This window comes from Drosophila miranda, chromosome 3 (assembly GCF_003369915.1).
Source record: "Drosophila miranda strain MSH22 chromosome 3, D.miranda_PacBio2.1, whole genome shotgun sequence".
NCBI lineage: Eukaryota > Metazoa > Arthropoda > Insecta > Diptera > Drosophilidae > Drosophila > Drosophila miranda.
This window is the reverse complement of record NC_046676.1, coordinates 4,711,077-4,724,347: the sequence shown is the minus strand read 5'-3', so window position 1 is coordinate 4,724,347 and position 13,271 is coordinate 4,711,077. Positions and strand designations below refer to the sequence as shown.

At 50.1% G+C, this 13,271-nt stretch overlaps 2 protein-coding genes across 2 annotated transcripts; one reads left to right on the top strand and one right to left on the bottom strand.

The window, feature by feature from the left end:
• Positions 1-3,295, bottom strand: LOC117187917 (GTPase-activating protein CdGAPr-like). Its single transcript, XM_033390870.1, has 3 exons — positions 2,027-3,295; positions 318-1,964; positions 1-250 (listed from the first exon to the last, which is right to left on the bottom strand). The coding sequence occupies exons 1-3, from the start codon at positions 3,199-3,201 to the stop codon at positions 1-3; spliced, it is 3,072 nt and encodes a 1,023-aa protein (XP_033246761.1). The 5' UTR covers positions 3,202-3,295.
• Positions 3,296-6,270: 2,975 nt separating this feature from the next.
• Positions 6,271-6,740, top strand: LOC117187918 (ubiquitin-like protein 5). The gene is made up of 2 exons (XM_033390871.1): positions 6,271-6,436; positions 6,493-6,740. The coding sequence occupies exons 1-2, from the start codon at positions 6,398-6,400 to the stop codon at positions 6,703-6,705; spliced, it is 252 nt and encodes an 83-aa protein (XP_033246762.1). The 5' UTR covers positions 6,271-6,397; the 3' UTR covers positions 6,706-6,740.
• Positions 6,741-13,271: the final 6,531 nt, after the last annotated feature.

Sequence of the window (13,271 nt, the reverse complement as noted above, 5' to 3'; positions counted from 1 at the left end):
TTACATGTTGGAGGATACCCCAGAGATGCCCGACATCGCTGAGGTTCGCATCAGTGGCTCCATATCGTATTGGGGTGTGGTCACAGCCGAACTGTTCTCAGAGCTCTCCTCCGTGTCGCACAGCAGCAGGCTGTATCGTGGACTCCTTTGTGGCGTTGTGGGTGTGGCCACCGAAAGCTTTCCCTGCGAATCGGTGGCATCTGGCGGCAGTTCCACTCGGGGTTTGGTGCGCATTGGTACCGTGTTATTGCTGAAAGAGATTACAGAGGAATCACAGTTGATACAGAAGCCCTTCTTTTGTTCCATGATCTACTCACTGCACTGCGGCACGTGGGGTCTGCTCTGGCTTCCCCCCTTGCTGCATGAACGTCCCCTGGTAGCTAAATCTCTCCTTGGCCGCCTGCTGCTCCTTTCGCTTGGCCCCCAACTGCACTGAGGGATAGCTATACCGCGCCGAGGCAGGAGATGTGGGTCCTGGCACATGCGACCTAGCGGGCTTCGGTGGCGGATGCACTTCCACGCTGGCAAACTGTTGCTGCACCGTCGGCGCATGCTCGGGCGTGCCGCAATCAATAAACTGTATATCGCAGAGCTGATCCTCCAGCTTGTAGCGCTTGCAGCAGTTCTCCGCACCCGCTGGCTCGTGGCCGCAATGGTGCTGCGGCCCCGGTTGAGCCGCTGCCGCCACGGCAGTGGCTGGCAATGGAAGAGGCAGGGCCCTGGCCGACGAGGGAGACAATAGATTGAGACGCGGCTGCTTCTTGGGACTGGGATTCACGCTGTTCGTCTGATTGGAGAACTCCTCGGGGCGGGCGCGCATTATCCTGCGCGTGGCGCAGCCCGAGGCCGGGGGGACGTTCTCTTTGCCCACACGCGGGAAACTGACCAGCGATTCGCTCTCCGAAAAGATGCGCATCTCCGGCTCCTCGCGATCGAAATTGAGCCCCAGCTCTGAGAGCTCCCTCGAGGGGCAGGTGGTCACGTGTCCCCGCTGGGGGGACTGCAGCAGGTCAAAGTACGAGTCATGGGAGACGCTGCGCGAATGACCCACCGTCCGCAGGCTGTCAATGGAATTGGAGCGTATGCACAGCTCCATGGGCTTGGGCTCTCGTTCGTGTGTCGTCTCCAGCAGCTCTATGGATTTGGGCTTGTCGTGCTTCGAGAGCTCCTTGCTGGCATGCGCATGGGAGGCCTGGACAAAGCTAACGCGCGAGGACACAGGATCCAATTTTCCTCCACCCGCTTCAATGGTGATCTTGTGGCAGGGATCGACATTGCCCTGACGCTGACTGCGCGTAAAAATCGACTTCCATGAGGGCGTTTTGTCTGGTTTACGCTTCTGCCAGCTGCGTGGCGCCGACAGCACTGTGTGGTATTTGTCGGGGAGACTGGAGGGACCTCCCCCCACCTCGATGTAAGATCCTATATTGGTGGCTGCGTTCCCAGCAGCAGCAGCGGCATTGGTGGTGCTGCTGCAGCTGCTTGCCAGCATGCTAATCGGCAGCGAATGCTTCAGATCTCCCCCCTCGATGCGTGAGTGTCGCTCTTGGGCCTCCTCCAGGCTGATGAGCTTGGCTCCTCCCGTGCTCAGGCTCTTGGGGCGCTCTACCATACCCAAAGATTGATCCTGTTCGCGTTGTTCCACCAGCAGGCTCTCGCAGTCGGTGAGGGACTCCAAACGGAGCTCTCCTCTCTCGCTAGGATTCAGTGCCACTGCCACTGGCAGCACACTGTGACGCTGATCCTCCAGAGCATCGAATATGTTATGGCAATTCCGTATCAGGTACTCGGTGACCACGGCCTGGACGCCAACGCCTCGAAGGGCGGCCACCCCACCAGACTCGAGGGCAGGGGAACGCAACAAATTGGGGGCCCAAACAATGGCCAGATTCTTGTCCGTCATGCCAGTGCGTTCGTGATGCTGCGAGACCTTGTACAAATGCTCAGCCAGATATTTGAGGGTTCTACGGGAGGGAGAAAGAGTTATTATTTATGGAAGATCTCCTGCCACTCCTCCGATTCCTACCTGTAGTGTGGCGGCGGCAGCTTCAATACCGTCTCCTTCATCAGCCTCAGACGCTCATCCGCCTCGTCGGCCTTCACCTGTATGGCCTCCACGAAATTGTCGCAAAGCTGGTAGGTGCACAGAGGATTTGGCAGCTCACGGAAGTACATTTTTAGCAACGAAGTGACGGCATTGATGTCCTGTTTCATCTCCGGATTTCCTAGATCCGGGACTCGTTCCTCGTCAAAGGCGCGTCTCAAACGCTGGATATTCGAGGTGATGCCAGAGAGTCGATAGATGCCATCGACCATAATGACACCATAATTTTCTATAAACTCCGCACAGGATCGCAGGACCATGGGTATATCCTGGCCGCTGTTTAGCAAATGTTCCGACAAATCGCAGTTGAACACCCGTTCGCGGTAAATGCCGCTCTGTTTGAGCCGCCGCCGCGACGGACGCGACAGGATAAAGGATCGAAAGAAGGCTATCAGCTTGCCATGTTTCCGCAGCACTGGCTTCGTGGGTGAGGCATCCAGATGGCCCACTAGGGGCGCTGGCATGGGGAAATTCCTCGGCACCTTGTCGCCAATGGTGGCCACACACGACTGCGGAAAGAAGCCCACCTCGTAGAGGGACTTTTGCAGAAGGGACTTCTTGCCGCGCCACCAAATCGACTCGGCGGGACTGGGCATGTCGATCACTGAGATCATATCCCCCACTTCGATGTTAATTTCGTCCGGGGCCTGGGCCTGATAGCGCCTCACGCCATAGGCTGCCCCCACCGCCGGGGTGTTGATGGCTCGCTGCGTCTCGCCATCGGCCAGGGGCAGACGTCGCCCCTTGTTGTCCAGCTGCAGCCACGTCAGGATGGTGCCGCATGTCAGAGAATCAGAGGCAATCTTCGAGAAGCGCTCCAAGTACTTGCCCACCGCATACTCCACATCCGTTTCGCTCGGCAGCTCTTCGGCCAGCTCTGCCATGTTCCTCAGGCCACTGATCTTTCGATCGTACACACAGCGATGCAGCATTTCGTCGAGCAGTTGCATATTCTCAAAGGATCTTTTGATCAAAAAGGGCTCGCAACGCTGCGGACACACACGAATGATGAACCAACAGCTCTCGGGGGAGAAGCTCCTCAGCGAGCTGTGCGGCAGATCCCCGCCAATCGACTGGGAGGCTATGCTGCTGCCCATGTGCTCGGACTTGTCATCCAACAGCTGGACAGAGAGGGGTCCCAGTTGTACGCGCTCGTAGTGGAAATGTGCGCACTCCTCCAGCTTGGGAAAGCGACAGTATTTCTAGGCAGACAAATCAAAACATAACGTTTTTCATCATTTATGATTAGCTAAAGTTTTAATTTCGTTCCGGTGAACAAAAAACCCCTTTCTTTTATAGGTATTTGAGAGACCCTCCCAAGTTAGAGGTAATTAAACAATTAGTCTTAATATTTTCTTTTTATTTATATGCGTTAAATTAGTGTTGTTTGTAATGTTTCATTATAAAATATGTTAATGCAAAGTGTGTACTTATTCCATGACATCATCCATCATTTCTCATCCTTACAATTCATCTCCTATTCCAGTTTAATGATTGATTGATCTTTGCTCCTTTCATAAATAGTTTTTATACCCGATACTCAAAATGAGTATTGGGGTATATTAGATTTGTGGTGAAAATGGATGTGTGTAACGTCCAGAAGGAATCGTTTCCGACCCCATAAAGTATATATATTCTTGATCAGCATCAATAGCCGAGTCGATTGAGCCATGTCTGTCTGTCCGTCCGTCCGTCCGTCCGTCCGTCTGTCCGTCTGTCCGTCTGTCCGTCTGTCCGTCCCCTTCATCGCCTAGTGCTCAAAGACTATAAGAGCTAGAGCAACGATGTTTTGTATCCAGACTTCTGTGATATGTCACTGCTACAAAAATATTTCAAAACTTCGCCCCGCCCACTTCCGCCCCCACAAAGGACGAAAATCTGTGGCATCCACAATTTTAAAGATATGAGAAAACCAAAAGCGCAGAATCGTAGAGAATGACCATATCTTTTAGACTGCAGAATCTGAATTGGATCGTATTATTATTATAGCCAGCATCAAGAAAACAATTTCATTTTTTCTCGCCCTGTCTCTCTCTAACACACACGTAGCATAGGCGGCTTTGCTTATAGTAAAACATTAGCGCCTAGATCTCAGAGACTACAAAAGCTAGAGCAACCAAATTTGGTATCCACACTCCTAATATATCGTACCGAGACGAGTTTGTTTCAAAATTTCGCCACACCCCCTTCCACCCCCGCAAAGGACGAAAATCTGGGGATATTCACAAATCTCAGAGGCTATTAACGCTAGAGTAACCAAATTTGGTATTCGCACTCCTGTTAGATCTCACTATAAAACGTATATCTCAGAATCATAGATAATGACCATATCTATCCGGTTGCTGAATCTGGATCAGATCGGATCATTTTTATAGCCAAAAGGAACAAATCAATTTGCAGTGGCTACGCAGCGCCCGACGTCACGCTCAGACTGATTTTCTGTCTCTCTCGCACGCACTCTTTGTCGTGTCTTTTAATATTAGCGGCGTCTGCCGGAGGAGAGCCATACTGACTAAGTATCGGGTATAAATTCAGAGTTGCGGTAGCCGCAGCAACTCACAATGTTCCCCCTCGTTTGTATTATTATTGTTGAGAAATTAGCCGCTTATTTCAGTCTTCTATAGATTCATAGTCTAACTGCTCCCATTCATATGCTCATCATTGTGCTTTACCGCTTAAGTACCTATTTTTATGCTCAGAATTGTGTTGCTATTGCATATGTCCAAAAAGCTAACAGTGACGCTCTCGCACGCGTAGTCAAAACCCCAAACTCCAGTCCACTAAATATTAAACACAGAATATGTACATTGTACATTCATATTATATATATGTACATTGTATATGTATTTCAAAAACTACTTTATAATTAATCCCTGAATGGTTATGAATTAAACAAATTTGATAAATTTCAATCAAAGGCCATTATTTTCTTATCCAAAGTAAACAAATTTAATTTATTTTCAGTGTGTAAAGAGTTTCTTGACATACTGTATATGTATTTTCTAATCACGTTCGCAGCAACTGCAGACAGTATGGGCCGGAGCGACAACAGGTGCCGCTGCATATTCGGAGGTCAGTGGTGAGGGGTATGCGTCGGCAGAGAAAGGGTGGACCGCCAGGCGTGTAGCACTGCCGCTCGCAGATCATGCCCCCCGCCGGGACTCGGACGGGTGTGGGCCTGCAATGGCCGTTGCGCACTATTTGAGCGTGAGCTTCGAACGGCAGCGCTGTCATCAGCACCATCATCGACAGCAGGACCAACAGTGAGCTGGAGCAAGTCATTTTCGACTCTTTCTGATATAGTTTTATGATCTGCGTTTTATATGTAGTGTGCTCAGTAGCATTGCAATTGAAGCAGAGAAATTTACCGTTTTAAGCTTGGACAAACAATAGAACAGTTTTCCTCCTCCCAATAATGAAAAGAAAAAACCCAACAAAGGTCGCGGAAATGTTTTTTTTTTCAATTTACAAAAGCAGAAAAAAGAATCAAAAAACAATAAATTACGAGCAGATGTTTTTATCAGATCAATGGACTCCTCCGATCTCTTGTTAACAAGCCTCTGCCCAATTGATTGAGAAAAACAAGCTTCAAGAAAGAACGTTCTACCTAAAGTTAAGATACACCAGCATTACATAATAATTATGACGAGTTTGACCGAGCGAAGTATCCAGGAGGAGGATTGATTTTTGAAGTTCCATTTTAAAGGAAATGTAAATTGCCATAGGGTATAAAACTTCCATAAGCTCGGAGCTTCCATGCATCATTTATTCGTGTCACACAATCACTTTCAAACAGTTCCACTTTACCGCGCAGCTCTAGAGATTATCGATAGCCTTTTTTTGCTGCGCGAGATTTGCTCTCTTTCAGTGTATTTCTGATTTTCGTGGTTGTTTTTTAAGTAAAGAGGAAGAAGAATTGTACGAAAAGAGGAAGGATAGGATGGACATCCAAGAAGAATTTGCAAACAATATTATATTCCGCGATTTAGCTCAAGTTGCTTACCTGTTTAAATAGAGGGGGGCTGAGTGGGCTAATAATGCCACGAAAAAATGAGTTCTAGTTTCGAATTGGAAAGACCTCACCTCGGCCTGTACGGACAAGGTATATAAGGCAAAAGGGGTGGATTTTACATTGCATGCGTTGGCTTTTCTGGGCCGTTTTGCCTCTTCTCCATACCCTCTGTTTCCTACCATTATGTAGCAGATGTGTAGCAAATGTGTAGATCCCGTGCAGTTCTTTTAACAGCTGGCGCAAGAAAATAACTATAAATTGCAGTGGAAATTGTAGACAAAATGATAGAAATAACTTGCAACGATCGACTGAGCAAGAAGGTAAATACCTAAGCATACATAAAGATTGTGGATACAATTTCACACATATCCCGCAGGTGCGCGTCAAATGCAATCCGGACGACACTGTTGGAGACTTGAAGAAACTTATAGCGGCACAGACGGGCACAAAGCACGAGAAGATTGTCCTGAAGAAGTGGTACACAATCTACAAGGATCCCATCCGCCTATCTGATTGTACGTCATTGAATAGTGCATTTGCATACCTGCATTTGCAGGTCCTGGTTCGCCCATCTCCCAGTCCTCCCTAGATGGGATTGATACCTGGAAGGGCGTCGAGAGGTGATCACTGGGGATACAGTAATCTGTCCTCTCTGGTAATTGCGGGAGTCTCATCAGGATTCCCGAGTGCCCAACCGCGGATGCTTTCCACAGTCTGGCTTCTCTCATTCTGAGGGCGGAAAGTGTTGCCACCTTCTTTCCCATGAGATCCACAGGGAGGAGGTCCAGCACAGTATCCAGGGCTTCCCCTGGAGTAGTGCGTAGCCCGCCAGTTATGCATAGCTCTGCCATGCGTTGAACTCTGCTGAGTTTATTGAGGCATGTCCTTCTGTCCAAGGCTGGCCACCATACCACCACTCCATAGAGCATGATTGGTCTTATGATGGCGGTGTAGAGCCACCGAACTATATAGGGGGTCATTCCCCATTTTAGTCCGATGGCTTTCCTGCAAGTATAGAGGGCCACTGTGGCCTTCTTTACTCTATCCTCTATGCTCAATTTCCAATCGAGCTTTCTATCGAGGATTAGGCCAAGATACTTGGCGTTGTTGCTGAAGACTAGCGTTTCCCCACATAGTCTTGGGGGAATCAGTACCGGAACTTTGTACTTCCTAGTGAAAAGCACCAGTTCCGTTTTAGACGGGTTGACGCCTAACCCGCATTTGTCTGCCCATTTCGACATTTTCGTGAGAGTACTTGTCATGCACTCGCACAATGTCTGCGGAAATTTTCCGGAGAATGCTATGGCAACATCGTCCGCGTACGCCACCACACGGCAGCCACCCCCCTCTATCTCCCGCAGCAGTGTGTTCACTGCCACGTTCCATAGGAGGGGCGAGAGGACTCCGCCCTGCGGTGTGCCTCTGCTGACAAATCTGGTACACGTTGACGTCCCCAGTGATGCCTCAACCGTCCTGCATTGTAGCATCTGATCGATCAGGCTCACCGTCCTGGAGTCAACGCCCAGATCCGTCAGTGCGCCCGTGATGGCGGTCGGAAGGATGTTGTTAAAGGCGCCTTCTATGTCGAGGAAGGCTACTAGGGTGTACTCCTTAAAATTAAGGGATGCTTCGATGATGGATGTGATCGAGTGTAGGGCCGTTTCGGTGGATCTTCCCTTCCGATAGGCATGCTGGGAGTCTGAGATCAGACTGGACGGAATTCACGCCGTTAGATGCAGCCCCAGGAGCCGCTCCATCGCCTTTAGAAGAAAAGACGATAGACTTATGGGTCTGAAATCTTTTGGGGCAGTGTGCGAGGGCTTGCCTGCCTTGGGTATGAATACGACTTTGGTCTGAAGCCAGGTGTCAGGAATGCACCCGTGGGAGAAGATTCCCTCGTAAATTATTTTGAGCCAGTTAATGGCTTTATGTCCCGCGTGAATCAGTTGGGCAGGGAAAATGCCGTCTGGCCCCGCGGACTTGTAGGGTTTAAAGCTTCTGATCGCCCAGGAAATGTTCTCCTGGCTTAGCAGTCTCAGGATGGCATTTGAGGCTACAGAAGGAGGCGCGAGGTAGTTGGGTCTGTTTTCATCGCAGCCAGGGAAGTGGGTATTTAGGAGAAGATTTAGCGACTCCTCGCTGGACGTAGTCCACGACTGGTCGGTGTTCTTCAAGTAGCCCAGGGTGGGTGTTGTCTTCGAGAGAACTCTGCGCAAGCGTGAGGCTTCTGAGTTACTCTCGATTTCGCTGCAGAACTTACGCGTTTGGCTTTTCTAAGTTCTTTGTTGTAGGTTGACAGACTGGCCTTGTATTCGGCCCAGTTTTGCTCAACGTTTTCAGCCTTAGCTTTATTGAAGAGTCTCCGGGAGGCTTTCCGGAGTTCACCCAGTTTCGGATTCCACCATTCAGGTTTCTTCCGGCCTCTGTTCTTGCCAGAGGGGCATGCTTTGTCGAGCGCCTTATTGCAGGCGTCGGTAAAGATCTTAAGAAGACGAGTCGTGGCCTCCGCGGAGAACTCCTCCTCAGATGGGGGCTCAGGGAGAACACGACAGAGGTAATCAGAGTACCGAGTCCAGTTTGTCCGCCTGATGTTCCGGAATCGGACTGGCTTCGGTACTGAGAAGGAGAAAACAGTTTCCACGTACCTGTGGTCCGAGAAGGAGTGCTCTTCCAGGACCCTCCAGGATACAATGTTACGCTGTATCTCATGAGAGGCAAGCGTGAGGTCCAGGACCTCCTTGCGGTTTTTAATGATAAAGGTGGGATCACTACCCCGGTTTAATAAGACCATCTGAGTGGTCAGTAAGTAACTGAAAAGGTACTCACCCCTTTCGTTTGTGTCAGTGCTTCCCCACTGACAGTGATGTGCATTGGCATCGCACCCCACAATTAGGCCGATGTCCTTGGCCGAGCAGTCTGCGATTAGAGCCCGGAGAGGCGCGTGTGGAGGGGGGTCTGGTTGTTCATGCCCCATGTATGCGGAGCAGATCCTCAGTGAGCGCTCCTGGCCTTCGAGGCTCACTGCGGTGTGGTCTTCATTGCTGAAATTTGGGAGCAAAAATAAGTGCAACTCTCTTCTTGCAAGAATGCAGGTACGAATTTTACCTGCGGTTTCAGCTACATATAGCTTGTAGTCAGAAGTCCTCAGACCGGAGACCCTGTTTCCGAGGATCCAGGGCTCCTGAATGAGGACTATGTCGGCTCCACCCTTGGCCAGGTGGAGCAGTAGAGCAGCGCATGCTGCCTTACAATGGTGGAGGTTTATCTGCAGGAGCGTCAACGACATTCCTGAGGCTCGCCTCCACCATTGTTGCTTCTAGATCGCTGTCAGGGGACTCCGGCTCCTCCCCGACAACGGTCTGAGACCTCTGGCTAGGTCGCTCTCGTCGAACGCGTAGTCGTCCAAGATGTCGTCCGACATCATGGACGCCGCATCCGACGCCGGGTTGTCCTCCTCGCACGAGGCCCCCTCTTTCGGGATCTCCGGCAGCTCCGGGTCTGGCTCGACCTCCGCTTGCCTGCCCTTGCGATCGGGCTTGTAAGTGGATATGGTGACCTTCTTGTAGCCATAATCCACTACACCGTCCGACTTTGCAAGGAGATCAATGGATTCCTCATTTAGGACGAGGATAATCTGGCGCCTCTGCCCTTGGATATCCTCCACCTTTGCCACCTTCCAATCGGCTGTAGGAAGGTGGGGGTTGCAGACCTGCAGTAACCTGAGGATCTTCTCAGGCTCTGCAGGCTTAGCCGAGACCCACGCTCTGGCTCTCGGGCGACTAGGGACATCTTCCCACTTCACGGCCTCCAGTTTCGCCCCTGGATAGACCTCTTTTAGGGCCGCCACCGCCTTCATGTAGAGGGCCGCAGAGCGAGCGTCTTGGCAGGCGATGGCTTTCACCTTGCCTTGATGCCACCCTGCGTCCTCACACTTTGGCGGTGGTCCGCCGTTCTCCTCTAGTTCCAGTAGGAACCGGTCCTGGAGCTCGTTCTCCACCAGGTGCCACTTATCGCGAGGGACATGGCCGTCCTCGGCGCCCCTGTCCAGGACACCGATCAGGGTCTTGCCCCTCGCCACCTCAGCGAACGACCGGTTCGTGAGGTGGGTCTTCACCCGCTTGGCTTGCTGAGCTTGGCCTGGCTGATTTGCGGGGTCCTCCGCTGAGCGTTGCCGCTTGTTGGGGGCCTTGGCTGCGCCCTTTCCGGCTTTGGCTGGCTGGAACAGTGGAAGGATTGAGCAGGCCCACAGCCTCTGCTCCTTTCCTTCGGCTGACGCCTTGAAGTTCGGGTCTTCGTTGCACAGGATGAAAGCCGCTCGTCTCCTGTCCTGGTACGACGGCTTTCCTCCCCGTGGTGCAGAGACGCTGCCCGCCGGGGCTCCCAAGGGTTCTTCGGTCCCGGTGCGCTTACCAGCCGCGATTACGCTCTGCTTGGCAGCCACCCCGGTATCCGCTTCGCCCTTGGAGCCACCCGACTTGGAAGGACCCGATTGGCTTTTCGGGCCCCCCCTCGCTGCGGCTGCTGCCTGAAGACGGTGGACCGACTCAGTCTCCTTCCCCGTCTTCTTTGGACCCGGTTTCCCAGGCGCTGGTGCAGAGGGATTGGCTTGTCCCTCCGGTACTTTAAGAGGAGTACCGAGCTCCTTTGCGGCTTTGTTGGTTTTTATATATTTATTATTTGGCATAGTAGTTCCCACGAGTAGGCGGGAAGGGGATGGTCACCCGAGGCATAGCCCGCTTGCCCCGGGAAGCCTGATTTAAACTGGAGGTCGGCAGGTATCCAGAGTCCAGAGAGCAATTGCACAGAGCAATTGCTGCAATTGGAAAAGGAGCAGCAGCAGCAGCAACAGCAACAGCTCTTGGAGCATCAGGAACTGACCGTGTAGCATACAACGTATAGCGATACGCTATCATAACGAGCTGATCTTATTGTAGCGACCAGAGGAGCACGCGCTGGTTCCGGCTTCTATTTGTCGTCGGCAAAGGGGGGGGTGAGGATTTACCACTGTGCTACCTGCTCGCATTGGATACATATAATAATATTGATTTCGCGTGCTGTTTTCCTCCCTAACACATGATCGATCGGACTGGCCATACAGAAAAGAAACTACCAAGAGTGACAAGCTATGCACACATAGAGGTTGCTCTGCAAAGAAAACAGAACATGCTGAAGTACGGGTTGTGCTGCTGAGTAGCTGTAGGTGTAGCAGCGTTTTGCCCACCCTACCTGGACCATCTGGGCCGCAAAGCCATATTAGTGGCCGATGATCCCTAAATCCCCCAGACTCACTTCATTTCCATAATCCACTCGGCATGGCGCCCTAAAATAATTTAGTTCATTATCGATTTCATTTTAAAACTTATTTATTACTTGACACAGGGGCATTTCCCTACTCTACTTAAACTCCCAATTGACTCAATAACTATTTTAGCGAACAACAGGATTCGAGAATATTCCAGGTTGGAAATTAAAATAATACTAATAATAATTAAAATAGAAGAATTATAACTAAATAGAAAAAAAAGAATTAAATGTGTATATAATAAAAAAACAGTATATGTATATAGGAGGTAGCCGCTAAACTGGCATACAAATTTAACAGAGCATTTGTGACAACAACAAAAAACCCATGGTTACTGTTCTTGCTATCTCTTCCGGCATGTGGATCTGCCCAACTGTTTTACCTCTCCCCTCTTTCTTTCCTATACCTCTCCTTCTCTCACGCTCATGCATGCAATTTATTTAGAGTAAAGCAATATTCTTTCACTTACGTGCCATCCATCTCCAAAAGCGCTTTTGTCGAAGACGATCCGCTTGCTATAATTGCTGTAAATGTAATTTTATTGGGAGAGCACAACAACAAAAAGAGAAAAGAAGAGAAAGAACAAGGCGCGCAGAGGCTTTCGGGGGACTGCTTTTTTTCTTTGCTTTTGAGCATTGATATTGTAATTCTATTCCCTTATGCCTGTCTTTTCTTTGGGCTCCACATAGGGCTAGCCCTTACGGTTTAAGGGAAAAGAAAAGCAAGACTGAATTAACGGCGCTACACTGCCGAAAGGGGAGCAAGGTATTTGTATTCGTACTCACTAAGACCTTGCCTATTGGCTCATGGGTATAATTTTGATCTGGGTTTTTATTTCCTCTACTTTTTTTTTTCTAAGCCAGGTCGGCCGAGGGCAAGATATTTACGCAAAAAAAACTTGGGGGCCAAAAAAAATGTTCAATATTCTGCTTTTAGTTTCGCAGCTTCCCGGCGCCGACGATGCTGCTGATGCACTGAGTCGGACCCACAGCTGGAGCGGCGGACTCTCTGCCTTGCGCTTCTCTGCGCCAGCGGCGAATTCGATCGGTTCTTGTGCTTTTTTTTTTTTTTTCGGGAGCGCAGTCTCTTCTCTTCCCTTTCTATGGCCAGCTGGTTGTGGCTGCGGCCGGCTCGGTCATCGATCCCAATTATCTTTTTCCGCTATTCTCCCTTGGAAATCTGCTTGGCACAACGTGCCAATTCTGTAATACAAGAAAACCCATGTTCCATTTAACACTACCTAGCGACACCTAAACCCCAATGTCCAACTTACCGCTATGTGGCGATTGGCACTCTTGTTATATTAACTTGCAAATGGCCGTCCGAAACAAAAAAAAGAGACCACTTTCGGATGCCTTGCCTCCGGCGTGGGGTCAGAATGGAACGCCCCCTTACTGGGGTGGCAAATTTCTTTTCGATTTCTTTATGGTATAATTTGAAAGCAACACGATTCTTTTGTTTGTCTTTTTTTCTTTGATTTAGCACTGGCGCGAGGTTTAGTTATGTTTTTCCGCTAATATTTCCTCTTTCCACCACAAACACTACCTTCTGAAGTGGGGCCCAAAATCGAAAAGAGCGACCGTAGCTGGACTTGCATTCACGAACCCTCCTAACAGCGAAAGTGCCAACCACCATTTCCCTCGAGTTAACATAACCGCGGCCGACTCTCTCCCGAGTCCGACCGTCTGCCCAAAAAGTACCCGTCGATCACGAGCAATAGGGGCGCTAAACGCAATTACGATATTCCCTGGATTTAAAATTTTTGATTAGTTTTTTTTTTTTTTCCGTTCTTTTATTTTTGTTGTTGTAGTAGTAATATTTTTGTAGCTGGTTCAAGCGTCACTACAACCGAA